The following is a 17451-nucleotide window of genomic DNA, read 5'->3' as shown; positions in this document are numbered from 1 at the left end:
CCCATTCTAGGTTTTAATATGTGCTTGATTAGCCCCAGTATGTAGCTAACAAGCTCAGGTGTATCTTATAAAACTCAAAGTAAAAGCAGAAATGGATCAAACTACTATGCAATGGGAGTTCTCTTTCCATCCCTGTACTTGCAATATTGTCAGAATTATCATAATAATCAAGAACAGGGGTGTCAAACTCAGTTCCTGGAGGGCTGCAGTGTCTTCTGGCTTTCGTTCCACCCGAGCTGTCAATTACTTAATTGGTCTAATTATTTGATTAAGTGGATACATTTAACACCTCTCTTCAGGCCTCAAATGTTTCATAGGTAGTGTGCCTTGAATCAAGTGCATTTTTAAAACCAACTCTAAAAGACTTTGAAAAAATATTAAATATGTAAAATAACTGGAGTTTGACACCCCTGATCAAGAAGAGTTAATGCAGCTTTGCAGTTGGTTAAAAATGCTCTCTTAAGCACACACACATGTATATGACAGCAAGTGGAATTGAGGAGGCAGAAATGGTAAGTTTGTTACATAAAAAAGTCAACACTTCTGGCAGGGTTATTTTGTGAATAAATGTTACTGATAATGCCTTCCTGAGGGCTTGGCCAGAGTGTAATAATGCACAAGCATATTTTTAGTATAGATTTTAATATGACCCTTGTTTGACTGATATTCATTTCTAGGTTCAGACTAGAGCTAACCTTGAACTGCAGGCAAAAACTCATTTTCACAATCCATCTACAGCAGTATATCTAGCAGTCCAAGCTTCGTCATATACAGTATTATCCACACATACACTTTCCATTAAATACATGACCATGCTGATTGAGGCCAGGAAGAAATGCTGGAAGATAGTTTGTGGTTTGCACCGGTCGCTTAGCAACCTGGAAATGAATCTGGGACGTCCCATTAATTATAAATCGTGTTTTCTTGGGGTATTATTTTGGTTTCCAAGGAGCTGCACCAGGAGGGTAGAGTGCTGTGGTGTTTTCATTTTGATTGTGAACATCAGACTTCAGTGTCCTCAGAATAATTCTTAGAGTTCGTGCAGTCTCATTCAATCATGTTTAGCACAGAGCATATAGTGACCCAATTGCAGCTATCCAGTAGTTTAACTTTGCCAAACAAGTAGGTTTTACTGGGGGAGCTCCTTTGGTTAGCATGAAATGTCAAACTACAGCAGACATGAGACACTCCTTTTAGGAACTTTGCAGTCTCGTGACCATGGATCTTAACGGGGTATCCCAAATCTCACTTATTTGGTTAACTGTTAAGTGTAGTTAATATATAATAACAGGTATAAGCAATTCAAATAGTAATGTTTTGTTCTTTTTTTTATGCTTTTTAACACACGTTAGTAAGACAGTTATGAATAGTTAATAAACAGAAAGTGCCCTTTTAAAATAAATCTTTTTTCAGTTTCACAGACGGTGAGGAAGATAGATGAGTGGTCTCCTATGGATCGGTTTACCATAATATGGAAGCCCCAAACAGAAGTAGCTGGAGAGGAACTAAAGTCTATTACCTGAACGATCACTGGCTGCTTTTGTGTCATTTCATAAATCTGTATTTTAAAGTCATTACATTTTTCATTTTGGAGTGCCCAATGAGAAGCACACACATATACCCATGAACAGAGAACTGGTATGGATGCCGCATCACGTGAATCAACGAAATCAATTCAGATAATGCACCCCCTGCCAACATGACGTGCATCAGTTGTTACCCAGTGAGTCCCGGCAGTGCGTAAGAACACAAGAAAGTTTACAAATAAGAGGAGGCCATTCATCCCATCTTATTCGTTCGGTTGTTAGTAGTGTATTGATTCCAGAATCTCATAAAGCAGCTTCTTGAAGGACCCCAGGGTGTCTGCTTCAACAATATTACTAGTGAGTTAGCTCCAGATTCCCACGACTTGTGATGGGGTGAGCAGCTTTTTAGAATTCGTCTTTATTTGAAAGGTTTGATGAGTCCCTTTCCTTTGATCATGAACACCTGCTGTTTGTCTCTCCTCATTTCACCTTTATAGAAAAAGTTCACATGATTATTTGTTGATCTCCTGTTGTTTTAGAGACCCCTGGTGTCCGTTTTAGGCACTTTATTTCTTTGCACAGTTATGAACAAACCTGCTGAGATGTATGGTGTTTATTGACTATAAATGTCTACTGCATCTTACCGAGCAAAAATAGCATTCTGCTATAGCTCTGTTAAAAAAGAAAAAAAAAACAACCTAGACAGACAAAGTGTTTCATGTTTTGTTTTGCAGCTCATTGCACTGCCCAAACCTTCTTATGAATCTTAGTTTCTTATAGTCTGGCCTCTTATGATTTAAATTATGATACATTCTTTTACAATACACCATCTGCTGCAAAGTCAGCATGGCATAGATAGACTCTATAGGGCTGTGTTTCCACTGCCACAAACCCTACTCTGAACACCATTATCTATGAACACTGCTGATATGAAATGATAGCCCTCCTCTCCCTCTGCAAGCAGGTTCATTCAGCTTTTGGAGAATGGGTAGGAAAGCATTCTCAGGGCAGGTTAAGTGAGCACAACCATAGCTGCTGGTCACATATACAGTGCCTATAGAAAGTCTACACCTCTTTGAACATTTTTCACATTTTGTTGTGTCAGTGCCTCAGAGTTTCATGCATTTAAATGATTATTTTTTTCCACTTATCTACATATCATACTCCACACTGTTAAGGGGAAAAAAGGTTTTATTGAGAAAAAGATTATATATTAAAAATATAAAACTGAAAGATCATAATTGGATAAGTCTCCACCCCGGAGTTAATACTTGGTGGAAGCACCTTTGGCAGCAATTACAGCTGTGAGTCTGTAGGGATAGCTCTCTACCAACTTTGCACACCTAGATTTGGCAGTATTTGACTATTCTTTCTTTACAAAACTGTTCAAGCTCTGTCAAGTTCCTTGGGGAGTGTTGATGGACAGCAATCTTCAAGTCATGCCAGAAATTCTCGATTGGATTTAGGTCGGGGCTCTGACTGGTCCACTCAAAGCCATTTACCTTTTTGTTCCTTAGCCACTCCAGTGTAGATTTAGCTGTTTGCTTTGGGTCGTAGTCATGCTGAAAGGTGAACTTCCGTCACAGTTTCAGCTTTCTTGCAGAGGGCAGCAGGTTTTCCTCATTTTAGTTGTCAGACCACAAAACTTTTTGCCACATGGCTACAGAATCTCCTGAGTGTTATTTTGCATGCTTCAAACATGATTCAAGGTGGGCTTTCTTGAGTAAAATACAGGCCAGATTTGTGGAGTGCTTGGGATATTGTTGTCACATGCACAGTTTGACCAGTCTTGTCCATAAAAGTCTGTAGCTCTTACAAAGTTGCCATTGGCTTCTTGGTAGCCTCTCTGATCCGTCTCCTTCTTGCTCGGTCATCCAGTTTGGAGGGACGCCCTGATCTAGGCAGGGGTCTTGGTGGTGCCATACTCCTTCCACATCTGTGCCTTTCAACAGCTTTGTCCCGGAGTTCTTTTGAAAGCTCCTTGGTGCTCATGATTGAGTCTTTGCTTTGAAATGGGCTACCCAGCAGAGGGAACCTACAGGAACTGCTGAATCTATCCTGAAATCATGTGAATCACTACAATTTAACACTGGTGGAGGCCACTTAACTTGGCGTGTGATTTAGGAATGCTATTACAAGGGGGGTGGACTCTTATCCAACCAAGCAATTTCGGTTTTTATTTTAAATTCATTTTCTACAAATTACTGCAAGATCAAGCAGCCAGTGTCAAAAATAGAAAGTGGCTACTGACTGGCAAAAGCAGCACCTGGACAGACAGACTGTGTTGGGGGTGCTCCTGTATTTCAATGAACACTGACACACTGGGGCGGGGGCTCCTGTATTTCAATGAACACTAACACACTGGGGGGGCTCCTGTATTTCAATGTCAACGAACACTAACACACTGATGTTTTTTGCTTTGAAATAACCACACAAAATGTTTCTTAGGAAGGTGTAAATATGTTTATTCGGACACCTCTTTACCGTAGACCTTTATTTTCAAGTCAAAGCCCCCCCCCCCCCTTTTTTCTGAACGGAAATAAACCATTTTAACTCTATAAAGCTAGCTTTGAACAAACTGTTAACGTATCTGACTTGCAAGTTGTTTCTGGCTAGTTTAATGGAATTGATGTGTTTATTTTCATTTTTCTTTTTTTTACATTCAGTAAAAACAGCAGCAAACTGCACTTTTCCTTTACACCCTTATAGTCAGAAGTTAATGTAAACCCTGAACACACAGGTTTCAATTTTAAATGTACATCTTTAAAATAAATAGTTCTCTTTTAACTCACCTTGTGTTCAAAGCCTGTGCCTATTTATAACATTGTTTAAATCTATGTACAAGTGCTAAAAAACCATGCATGACCAAGTGATTGGTTGTTCACTAACAGCATCGTGTGACAGGCTGCCTTGCAGTTGGGAGACAGACTTCCAGGGTCACATCTCTGTTTCGGCCAATAGGCTGTCTCCAAGTCCTGACGTCACCAAGACCATGTGTGAACTTAAATCTGGGAGAGAGAGAGAGGTAGAATTTGATTTGTGTTTGATTAGACAATACAAATGAGCAGTCCTTCAGAGAAGACAGTTACAAAAGTGGTCATATGTTACAGATCATCCAGTAGTACAACATCTTTCCAGAATTTATCACAGTACAGCACCTTGCCCAACCCCCATGCACAAAACAGGTAGTGGACTTCCTATTCCCAACTACCGCCCCCCTGCCAGGGCATAGCGAGAAGATAAGGTTGAAGAAACCTGCAGGCCTGGTTCCTTACTGCTTTGTGAGACCCAGGTGGTCTTCTCCCGCTCCCTGCCCCCGGCGCTCCCCCGTGCCTCCCCCTCCTTGTCCTCTTCCTCCTCCCCCTCGGACAGCAGGTCCGAGATCTGCTGCTGTAGCTCCGTGCTGATGTTGTTCTCAGCCAGGATCAGCACCCTCAGGCATGTCGGGTAGTTCTCCACCATGTCCAGGAAGATCTGGAGAAAACAAACATCTGTTTATTTTACCCCCAATTTTCTCCTCAGTTTAGAATAGCCAATATTTTTTTCCCCTCACCACAGAAATTCCCCACATAGCTCAGGGAAACTGAAGGTTCAGTGGGCGTCCTCCGATCCCACTGCCAAGCCAAGCCAGCTTCCACTTCTACACCCAGGAACTCGAGAGCAGATGTCTGCGAGCTAACAACCTCTGGAGGACAAAGGCCAGCCCTGCAGGTGTCCGCCTTAGCTCACTAGGCGCCTGGTCAGCAAAGTACGTGCGACGAGAAGAAAGAGTCCCTGCCGGTTTTGCCTCCCTAACCCACAGAACCGCCAGAGCCAATGCCACGCTCTCTCTGGAAGACCGGTGACTTCGTACAGCCAAGACGTGAACATGTGCTCCCCAGACTCGCCCTGCACACACATGGCTGTGCTTTTACCAGGTGTACCACTCTGAGATTTTCAATGTGCAATGGGCTGTTTTAAAAAAAAAAACACTAATAAACGCACTGTGCTATTATACAAAACCTGGTAGGATAGCTGCCAGTGGATTTGCAGGGAGAGGACATGTATTGTTGAAGTACCATGGCTCTAGACAGGGGAACCACTGACTGCCTATCCCACCCTCTGCTCACAGACTCATTCCTTTCCACCAAGAAAAACTATTCCTGCTGACGGAGTGTTGGGACAAACTGTTCTGACAACAGACCGGGTAGCACCATTAAACCCAGAAATCTGACACTGTGCAACTGGATTACATGCTGTGCAGGCGGAAACTGTTTCTATAAGGAACATCTAGAAGATAAACTGTAGCTGCCAGGATTTCCAACTCAAAAATATGGATGAAAGAAAAGAACATTGTGGCAATCTTGAAAAAGACGCCCCTTTTCCCCCTGTTAAAGACAATGTATTTAAAAGCCCAGCTCTCTGCTGGTATCCTGTAAGGAAAGGTGTTCTGGAATTCAGAATCGCGAACAAAATCAAATGATAAAGAGGGTTGGCGCTCCGCTCCCTCATGCATTACCCAGGCCAGCACTGAACTGAGATGTGGGAACTGATTCAAATAGGTTTATACGCCAGCCTCGCCATAGTTCCAAGCCTCTGGTCATTTTGATTCCACTATGTAACACAATTTTTGTTCCTGGGTAGTAAGTGTTATTTCCTAATTGCTTATGCCTCAGAAGTATAGAAAATGGCTATTATTCCCCACAAACTTTGCTAATTTAGAAGTGAGTAGTTTTTCGAGATTTACAATTATATTGTATTTACAGTATAATTGTAAATCTCGAAAAGCTACTCACTTCTAAATCTTTTGTAGTTATCTTTGTATTACTTTAGTATTAGTACATGTTAATTTGGATTCATATGTTGTTTTTTTCTGACTTTATGTGAACGAAAAGACACACATTTGCCCGTTTTCCCATTGGAAATAGTGATATTTTGAAATATCACTGTCCTGATCACAAAAGCAAAGTTTGTGGGGAATAATAGCCATGTTCTATACTTTTGAGGCATAAGCAATTAGGAAATAACACTTACTACCCAGGAACAAGAAAATATTTTTTTTTTTGTTACACAGTGTTATTAAAGCACACAGCAAAGCCTGAATCTCCACTTCAGGGGTGGGGAATGGGGCAGTATGCTGGAACAGGATTAGATTTAACTCTTGGATTCCACAGATTAAGGTCTGTGGAAATTCTTTGAAAATAAAGCCCACAGTACCACCGTATAGTAGCAACTGGGTTAATTCCAAAGAATGTGTTCTACTAGCTTGTTTTAAATATATACACTATTAATGTAATACAGAGTGACAGTGAAGTAAACCAGCCAGTAAATGCCACAGTAAAGCTGAAGAGGGTGCTGACCTGTGCAGACTGGTTGGTGAGGCCTGTTCCCTCGAGATCCAAAACCTCCAGAGTCCGACTCGATGCCACAGCAACAGCCAGCATCCCGGCGATCTGGTCTCCTATACAGCAACACGAAGCCCTTGGTATATTGTACGTTTTTCACTGTAGACAAGTAGACTTGATTTGGCTCCTCTTTTAAAGAGGGTTTTGCAATTAAACTACATGTCAGATGGTGTTTATTGCTGCTTCAGATCCTATACTGTCCATTTTAGTACATTATAAATAGAGCTTAATGTTTTCAGATTTCATTTCTGATCATCTAAACTCAGAAAAAGCTGTTAATTACAAAAAAATGTCACTTGTTTTTACCTTCATTCTGATTCTGTTTCGCTTAATCTTTATTTCAAACAGATGTGACAAATTAGTCAATTGCCCATTGCTGATCCTAACTGCATTTCATTCTTGCAGTCCCTGGATTATCTTTGTGCTTTTGTTATTTGTACTTGTTTAACAGAGTTGTCCTGACAGATTTCCTTTTCAGCATAAAATCCCCAGTATGGAATGCACACTGATAGCAAGTCTATCATTTAAAATCTCCTTGATTTGTAGCAAAATAAAAAAAAAAAACTCCAGTATTTAATTAGTAGTTTTCTCTTATTAGGTTGCAGAGACAGCTTTACAACTACTAATCAACATTTAAAGGGAGGTATATATATATATATATAATTTTTTTTTTTTTTTTTTTTTGGCATGCTCTCTCTTGTACCCTAACCTGTAAACCAGCAGTAGGACATCATCAATGAAATGCGTGTTTGTGAATAACTACAGGAAACATATATTGTATAAAGCTGGTATTTTCAGCTCAAGTACCTAAATATGTTTTAAACCGCAGGGAACTAGCCTTCTAATAATATGATTTGCAAAACTAATCATAATCTCGTAATGCTGGTAGAGCTAAATCGATTCAGAGCAGCGATCATTGAAAAACTACAGCGCTGACATAGCTCTCTGATCTGACTCAGAACCCGCTGTCATGGAAACTGATTAGGACGGCTCTTTCAATTGCAGCACTGCTGTTGTGAGGTCTTGTACTGTCTGGAGATTTCCACAGAGCACGTTGGGAAGATATATCTACACAGCACAGTGATCTGCATCTTGAAACCCTGGCAAAGGAAGCCCTCAGACTTAAGAGTCAAAGTCACTTCCAAAACGAACACAGCGCTGACACAAGTACGACCGTGTCGTGGCGAGATTTATTTTGGAGAAAAGTCAAACCTGAAAATGTTTTATCATTTATCGTATCTGTATGCATTTTAAACCAGTGTAATTTAATACTGCATGTGAAAGTATGTTACTATATTACATGACATATATTATTAATATGATGACCATAGACACAAAATCAAATCTACCTGTCTACAGTGAAAATGTATATCACAGTTTGAACCAGGGTTTTCATGGCAGTCCTCGAGGGCCACAGGGTCTTCTGGTTCCCTTTCAATTCGAAGACGACCATCAACAGCATTATGTATGGGAGATGTCTGCCTATTGGGTAGGTATTGCTGAGCTCTTTATATCAGAGCTGCCGATTGGCCCCTTCCTGGGGTGACGCACTTGGTCCCGCCCACCGAGGGATTAAAATCTGGGCAGGCATATCACATACATAATGCTGTTGGTGGTCGTCTTCTCTTTCAGGGAACCCATAGGAAGTAGTAACTGTTGAAATTAATGTACTTTTACGTTATATATAATGCCAATATATATATATATTATATATATATATATATATATATATATATATATATATATATATATATATATATATATATACACACACATATATATATATATATATATATATATATATATATATATATATATATATATACACACCACATATATATATATATAGCATTCAGATTCTAAGGGCATAGATAATCTTTGTAAAACAAATCAAACAAAATCACTCCATCAGCTATTAACAAAATGTCGTTTAAAGTAAATTTCAACCTTTTTAATAAGATGTCAATTAAGGAATGGCTAAAATCCGAGCACCTCTGAGATTTGTCTAGTTGCTGTAAGTAGTACAGAGAGAAGTACTGTCGGGCAAACTGAACCGGTTTCTTCATCAAGCTCTTCCGAAGCGCACGCTGCTTCTGCTGTCCAATTACAAGGCAACTTTCCCGGAAGCATTTTTAATAACTGCTCGATATCTGGAAATATTCAAATCAATTACCAAGGAAAAGACTAATTATTATTATTATTATTATTATTATTATTATTATTATTATTATTATTTTTGAGCACCCAAGACAGCGAGCCACAGTACGCTGTCCCAGTCCAGCCTCCAACATGCCGACTGCATGAAGGCGCTGCTCTCTTGACAGACGTGGCATATTGTTTTTTTTCTGTGATTTTCTTTATTGCTTTTATTCAAGCTTGCAATTCAACAGCTGAAATCACTCCGTATCCTGTGTCCAATCAACTGTCTCGCTAATTAGGTGATTAAGTGCATATGCTTCAGTCATAGTCACTCAAGCATGTCATGAGCAAGGATGAATGATAGAGTGATTAAAAAGAAACCAAAAACATTTTGTCAATGTCCATCATTTATATACCTTATTTTTTTCGAAAATAAATGTGTTATAATAGTGACAAGTTTCTTTTGATGCGCGGTGTGTGTGTGTGTGTGTATATATATATATAATATTGAAGGAAAGCCAGAAGTTTGACACCTTGGTTTAAACGGTAAACAACCCTTTACAGAAAAGGTAAACTTTAATCTATGTCACATAGATTGACAGCCAGAAGTGCAATACAGTCACACTTTTACCCTCACTGTGGGTTATGAATTCACCATTCTTTACCATGCTTTCACTGCACTTTACTGCATTGCTTTTACTACAGTATTCCAATATAACCTTTTAGAAGAGATAACCCTATCTCAAAGGTAGCTGTTCGAAGACAATTTAGTCCCTAAATTTAGAAGTTGCATTAAACTTGAGTGTCCTACTTCAATGTGTGAGAGTAGATCATGCCTCAAGAGAATTCTCAACGCAGCAGCCGTTTTCCGATTCTTTTTACATATCCCCTAACATAGCACACACTGTTTGACATTGCTAGAACTGTATTGTACAGCCATGAAAATCCTATAACCTGCTGTCTAACTTTCAGTAATTTCATATAACTGAACTCTAGTCTGGGAAAACATATTGGTGAGTGCTATTTTTTTCCTTTACACAAGCGTCCTACAGTTCCATACATTTTAGGGGCATCAATCTGCACAGAGCAATCCAGTCTTTTTAAAAGCTTTTAAATGAATAATTGAGTAGATTGGAAATGTGCTGGCACATTCACCTTTTAAAACAGCAGACGCGTTGGTTTTTTTTTCTATCACTGTTTGATTTGGGCCCAAAAGTATATGGTTTGGAGCTACTGTACATAAATTGCGTCTAAATAGTCTGATGCATTGGTGGCTTGTGCGGATCCTGCTTATAACCATCGCACAACCGCTATGCAATTCGGCATATTCCTATTGGTAATGTGGGCTTTATTTGATCACATCCTCTTATTTACTCTTGTACAGGGATGGTATAACGTTGACTAGTGTGGGTATGTATATATTGTGTGTGTCTATATACATTTATACTGTGGCATTAATTCAGCACATGTGCTGAATTTTGTATTGGCACAGAACAAGCCAAGATGCAATAAAAGACATTGACAGAGTTTGCATGCACTGATCAACTCAGAAACAAGAGAGTAATCTGTTAGCCCACAGACAGGCTGAAGATTGATTCTCACATTATACAGCTCTCCCTCTCCACTGACCGAAATTCTGTCATACCTGTCCACATTCTTCATCATTAGTCTGCAGCTGTTATTACACCTGCCCTTGTTTGGCAAAATTAGACTCTCTTGCCAAGTAAGGAGCAGCTTTGATCAAAAAACCAGAGCGCCTGCATTTAGTCCCTGTTCTATCTTTTAAATGAAGGGCTTTTTGAATGTTAGCACAAGTTGGGATTTTTGTTAACACATTGGCTTATAGGGGCGTACCTATTTTATTTTATTGAATATACATCTAACAGTTAAACACACGTATGCTTAATGTTATATATATATACAGACAGAGAGAGAAAGAGAGGGGGGAGGGGGGGGTATTCAGAGATGTATATAAAGCATGTGTCTGAAGGAACCCATTGACACACTTATTTTCAGAATGCGTAATGCAGGCCAGGCCTGTACTTGTGTCCATGGTGATCACACTCATACTAACATGTAGAAGGTTGAAAATTCAGACCCCTTTCCCAGCACAGACTGTCAGCTATCTGCATATTACCAGCACTCTGTCCCTTTTTTACATTAAAATGACTCAAGCTTATTTCAATACCGGATTTGAGGATTTCTAATGTTTAATCTGAACATCCCAAAACTATTTTTAGCACTACAGTAATCATGAAAACGTTACAGTCCCACAATGTGACCTGCATCCTGCCCTCCGACTGTGATGGTGTTTTTTGGAAGTGAACACCTGTCCACTGAGAACCGAGCCAAGACGACAGACTCATTTCACACACAAGGACACACAACAGACACCAGACTTTCACTTGCTCCCGGTGTTGGCAGGATTCAAACTGCTAACCAGCTTTGTGTGCCAATGCTTAATGATCCACTGCCATACCTCTGAGCAAGTCATTCTCCGAGCTGCCAGCCCTCTGTGTGTGGGTGTGTGTGGTGCAGGACTATCTGTTAGCTTGTTACTGGAGGTCGCAGTTTGCAGCAGGAAGCACTCCCCTTACATCCTCTTACCTAAGGGGTTGTAGTCCAGGTTTAAAACACGCAGCTGGGAGCTGTGGGCTACAGCAATGGCCAGCCGTGCCCAGCCTTTGGAAGTGACGGCAGGGTTTGCGCTCAGGGTCAACTCCTTCAGTCCTGTGGAAGAGAGAGAATGGTGTTATTAGCATCAGCTTGGGCAGAATTACATCTTGAAATCTTTTCTCATTCCAAAAGTGGTTCTATGACAATGTGATGAATAGCTCTGGAAATCTAAACTCACAGTCCTTGCAGAAAAAAAAACCTGAAAAACACTGCGCTACCATTCTAATAGCATTGTAGTACCCTGAGTGAACCCTAGTGGAACCACAGAAATGATACTACAAGTAACACATTGAGCTGATCAAACACTGTGCCTGGCTGTGGATTTCTACTTCCCCGATATGACGCCTGGTCACAGCGTTTGAATCAACATTACTTTACGGTACTTGATTTGTAACACTATGTTGTCCTCCCCCACTTTATTAGACGAAAGGCTACTTTAAAACAAGATGGTTCAAAATGCAGCGCAGGCCAGAGCCTCCTGCTGCGTGTGTGCAGCATCCTTTCATTGACTTTCATGGGTTTCCTTTAAAATTCCACAAAGACCCACATGAAAAGCGACGGAGGGAGCATCTCCACACTGACTCCTTTTCTTTCCAATTGAATGAGCCAGTTAGACCAAGCCTGAGAAGGCCGCACTTTTTTTGTAATTAATTGTTCCAGTTCCTTGACAGTGACAGCAATCTTATTATTTATGTGTGTAATTCTGCACATAATGTATGTAATACAGTTTAACAGGGCTCTTTACTAATTTAATTCCCTTAGCAATAACAAGCGGGCAGCGGGGACTCTGAGTGGCTCCCCTGGTAGAAGCACCGTCACATGGTGCGCAGGGTTAGTCCTACAGCGCAGGTTTGCATCCTGGCTGTGCGAAATAGACCAGTCTTCAAAGGGAATGTCACATTGGCTCCCGTGGGTTTGGGAGGTAAAACTGGCAGGGACTGTTTCTCTCATCGCTCTACAGCGAACCCTGCTGGCGAGGCACTCAGTGTGCTCAGAGCAGACACCTGCAGTGCTGGCCTTTGTCCTCTAGAGGTCAGTAGATCGCTGACATCCGCTCTCGAGTTCCTGGGTGAAAAAGAAAGCTGGCTTGGTCATGGGATCAGAGGACACCCGTTGAATATTTGTGTCTCCTGAGCCGCGTGGGGAATCAATGCAGTGAGGAGGAAAACAATTGGGCATCCCAAATTGGGAGAAAATCAGGGGGAAAATTACAATTAGACATACTAAATTATTATTTATTTATGTTTTATTTATTATAATAATAATAATAATAATAATGAGAGGGCACAATGCATACACATTACAGAACTATTAAGGGTCGCATGTATTCAGGTTGGGTGCTCCAGAGTCGCATGTATTCAGGTTGGGTGCCCCAGGTTCGCATGTATTCAGATGGGTGCTCCAGGGTCGCATGTATTCAGATGGGTGCTCCAGAGTCGTGTGTATTCAGGTTGGGTGCTCCAGGGTCGCACGTATTCAGGTTGGGTGCTCCAGGTTCGCATGTATTCAGGTTGGGTGCTCCAGGTTCGCATGTATTCAGATGGGTGCTCCAGGGTCGCATGTATTCAGATGGGTGCTCCAGGGTCGCATGTATTCAGATGGGTGCTCCAGAGTCGTGTGTATTCAGGTTGGGTGCTCCAGGGTCGCACGTATTCAGGTTGGGTGCTCCAGGGTCGCATGTATTCAGGTTGGGTGCTCCAGGGTCGCATGTATTCAGGTTGGGTGCTCCAGGGTCGCGTGTATTCAGGTTGGGTGCTCCAGGTTCGCACGTATTCAGGTTGGGTGCCCCAGGTTCGCACGTATTCAGGTTGGGTGCTCCAAGTTCGCACGTATTCAGGTTGGGTGCTCCAGGGTCGCACGTATTCAGGTTGGGTGCTCCAGGGTCGCATGTATTCAGGTTGGGTGCTCCAGGGTCGCCTGTATTCAGATGGGTGCTCCAGGGTCGCATGTATTCAGGTTGGGTGCTCCAGGGTCGCATGTATTCAGGTTGGGTGCTCCAGGGTCGCATGTATTCAGGTTGGGTGCTCCAGGGTCGCATGTATTCAGATGGGTGCTCCAGGGTCGCAAGTATTCAGGTTGGGTGCTCCAGGGTCGCATGTATTCAGGTTGGTTCCAGACTTACCATCCACATTAGTTCAGCCCTTAGATTTCAGACTGCATTGCATTGCGGCCACGTAACCTAATAATCAGTCCAAGAAGTGTCACCTTGTGTCACAAATGACAGAAACAGAGTGCTCTGTGAAACAGTATAAAACAAGCATATTAGCTGTCTGCAAATTTGAAATGCTGACAATTTTATGTCATTCTTCACTTACTATCCGCAATCTACTTGTTGACAGTTTTTTGTTTCAGCAAAAATGACAGCAATGAAAAGCAATTGCATTTTTTATCATAATGAGTAACAAAGGGCTGAATATTCATCTTGTATGGTGAGATCCTTTCCTGTCACACAGGCTGCAAGTCTGTAGCTTAAAAGCTGGCTATACAATTGTGTTTTAACATTAATACCTATTGGAAAATCAGCATAAACAAGAGGTTTGAAACAAACATTACATTACACAAACAAACAAGACTGACTTCCTGCATACTGTTTCACTGATTCTACTTTCTTTTCAGCACTGTAGCATACATTATGATTAAACATTAAAGTTATGGATTAATAATGCTACAACTAAACACCAGTGCTTGAATTCTTGCAGCAACCTACCAAGTTTCACCCTGGAGCAATCAATTCTGAACTGTCTCCATGATAACCCTCATGTGTCTGTTTTACCTGGATCTCAATGAAAAGTGACCCAAGTGCTTTTCTGTCCGTGCCCGTGAGAGGTGTTCCCCTGTCTACCTGATTTGGCGCCATCTGGTGGCAGCATCCCGCAGATGAGCTGGAGCCCTTCATCCCCCAGCATGCAGTCCCCGAGGTCCAGCGAGACGAGGGAGGGGTGAGTAGACAGCGCTGGGTTCAGACAGGCCAGCCCTGTGTCAGTCAGGGGGCTTCCGTGGAGACTGCATTGGAAACAAAGCACCTTAGTGACTTGGTTTGGCATGTATTGGGCAATATTCATTTACAAAGCATTCACCACTGTGCTCACTGTGCTTTTTTGTGTGTAAAACTGCTAATATTACAAACCCAGCATTAAAGTATTAAAGCATTAATGCAAGTTTGTCAGGGCTCTGACCTAAAAACCTTTTGTCTGTATGTTTCTCTCAATGAGTTTAATGTAAAATGATTTTGGTTCTCATTCTTATATCCATGGGTAGTGTATTGGTCTCCACTGTGAAATTCTCTTAATTTACCACGGTGATAATTTTTTTTTGAATGTGCCCCGATATATTATATAGTACCTGTCTGATCTTCCCAGCAGAGGCACAGGGGATCCTGGGTATTGCCACAGTTATTCCAAGATCTTTATGTTTCTGCACAGATCTAATCAAATTTTAATTTGCCTTGACGTACAGAGAATGTTTATTTCTAAAGCTTAAGACTGAAAAGTGTTCACCTTTGCACGACTGAGTCAATACGCTGGTAGCTTTGATGTATTTTCCCTGTTTTATACACTATAAATATGTTTTAAAAGTGACCCAATTTCAGTTTAGAGCTGGTGTAAGAATGGGGACAGCACAAGCTTGTGCTAAAGCAGAACACAGTTGTATAAAGAATAAAATGCAAGTAAGTGCTGTATTACACAAAACCCATGAATCAATGGTTTACATTGCTGTTTTATCTGTAAAATACAAAAATATATATATATATATATAATATATATTATATATATATATATATATATATATATTATATATATATATATATGCCATTGGTAACTTGTTACTGTACGTAATCCAATTTATATATTTAAGAAGTAAGTAATTATTTTCTAAGATGTACCTGAACTGTAAACCTTGTAATTGCTTATATCACCCACTGTCCTCTACTACAGCACACGTATTACTTACAAACTATACAAAACAAATACATGTAATACGTTTATTTCACAGTACTGGTATGTGTTAATTCCAGTGTATATTTCAGTGTTTCATATGATCATGTTCCATTTCTTTTAAAATAAAAAATATAACAGAAAATCAAAAGGGCACATTAAAAATAAAACGGTACAGAATAAACCATGCCATAACATTTGAATCACATTAACAGGTCTTCAAACACGTTTCATATAGTGAACTAAATACAGCTAGGTGACACAAATGAAAACAACGGTGTTGTTAGTTTTTTTTTTTTTTTTTTTTTTTTTATATATATAAATCATTAAACATACCTGCATTGACGATTATTATTATAATTATTATTATTGTTAATACAGTGCAATAAACTCACAATAAAGTGTGGACCGATCTGTTGGTGTTCAGCGCTTCTGCGAGCTGTTTGACCCTGCTGATGTTGGAGACCACCCCCAGATTGAGGTTCAGTTGAGCCAGCGCATGGCACTCGGCGACACCGCGGCACACCCGCCCGAAATCCCGGTCTGAGAGCTGGCAACCCCGCACAGACAGGAGCCGCACGCTGTTTTCCTTCAAGCTATCGCAGATGTCTTTAATCTCAGCTCCAGAAAGGGCTTCACCTGTGATCTGAATTGAGCCTGGCAGCATGTTCACCGTCGTATGTTAAATTAAGCACTAAAGTAACGAGCGATCAGTAAAAACACCCATCCAAGTATCAACAGCGCGCAGCCTCCCAAATCTTAATGCAGAAGAACTGTTAATCCACACTTATTTATTTATTTTAATTTAAAAATGGATAATACCCTTTATAAGGCTATTAATATTAGTCAATTTCCAGTGTGTGTGTGTTGAGCTTCAAATTAGGAATTAATTCGATATTTATTATACATCATAATAATTAGATTAAAAATATAACGTCAGCCGCGCTGCAATTCTACAAATACTTTAAAATAAATTAATAAAATGCGATTGTTTTTCTCATTGCGATCAATACCAAAAATGCGACTGCTGGATCAACGCTTCTGGAATATTTCCTTAAATAAACTACTGCAACTTAGCAATGCATTACCGATCTCTAAATGTTATTGTTATTATTATTACTGTAAAATGTATGTAAACGAGGAGTCTTAATAACAATACGCGCCTTTCTTCGCTCTTCAATTCCCCTATCTTATCGTCCCGGCATTTTACTAGAAATACTGCAATCAGTTAGCATTCTAGTCATGATTTAGTTCTCTGGCTACGGTTTTACAGCATTGAAAGCTTGGCGGAACAAGGTTTGTTTGCATCCTCTGCAGGTGCCGGTTACTATGGACACGGCAGCTTCAATGTCACCCTGCTTTTTATATCAACACACAGCATTCCAAAAAAAAAAAAACACTCCGAAAATTCTCACAGCCACGCAATCCCCATCAGCAGCAGGTGATCTGCACCGAAACTAACAGACTGCATGATTACCCTTCATCAGGGCCTGTCTTATCAAGTATATAGATTATTCGTATCCACTATATTGCTGGTGTCAGGTCTATGCATGTGTGAGTTTCTTTTGGCTCGTTCCAGCGCTGCCTGTCTGAGAAGAAGGATGAGCTGTAAGTCAGAGCAATAGATCTAACAGGTGCACCAAGTGAGCAAGTCGTGCTTTGAAGCAATCATGCGCGATTAGTTCAGTCTGTTGTAGCAGTAACTTCGCTTCAGGCCTGTTAAGAGTGCTGGAGATCGTTAACTGAATGTGTTAGATATATATATATATATATATATATATATATATATAT

At 40.5% G+C, this 17451-nt stretch overlaps 1 protein-coding gene across 2 annotated transcripts; it reads right to left on the bottom strand.

Annotated features, from left to right (window-relative positions):
- Positions 1–3655: 3655 nt before the first annotated feature.
- lrrc73 (leucine rich repeat containing 73) lies at positions 3656–17240 on the bottom strand. Of its 2 annotated transcripts, none has more exons than XM_041251922.1 (6): positions 16056–17239; positions 14568–14728; positions 11657–11779; positions 6866–6966; positions 4802–5000; positions 3656–4534 (listed from the first exon to the last, which is right to left on the bottom strand). In XM_041251922.1, the coding sequence occupies exons 1-6, from the start codon at positions 16325–16327 to the stop codon at positions 4464–4466; spliced, it is 927 nt and encodes a 308-aa protein (XP_041107856.1). In that variant the 5' UTR covers positions 16328–17239; the 3' UTR covers positions 3656–4463. The 2 variants fall into 2 exon arrangements, with proteins under 2 accessions (XP_041107856.1, XP_041107857.1); XM_041251923.1 differs by having other exon boundaries at positions 4446–4534; positions 4782–5000; positions 16056–17240.
- Between the last annotated feature and the right edge of the window lie 211 nt (positions 17241–17451).

Source organism: Polyodon spathula, chromosome 6 (genome assembly GCF_017654505.1).
Source record: "Polyodon spathula isolate WHYD16114869_AA chromosome 6, ASM1765450v1, whole genome shotgun sequence".
Lineage (NCBI taxonomy): Eukaryota > Metazoa > Chordata > Actinopteri > Acipenseriformes > Polyodontidae > Polyodon > Polyodon spathula.
Note: the sequence above shows the minus strand (reverse complement) of the source record. Positions and strands in the feature narration are given on the sequence as shown.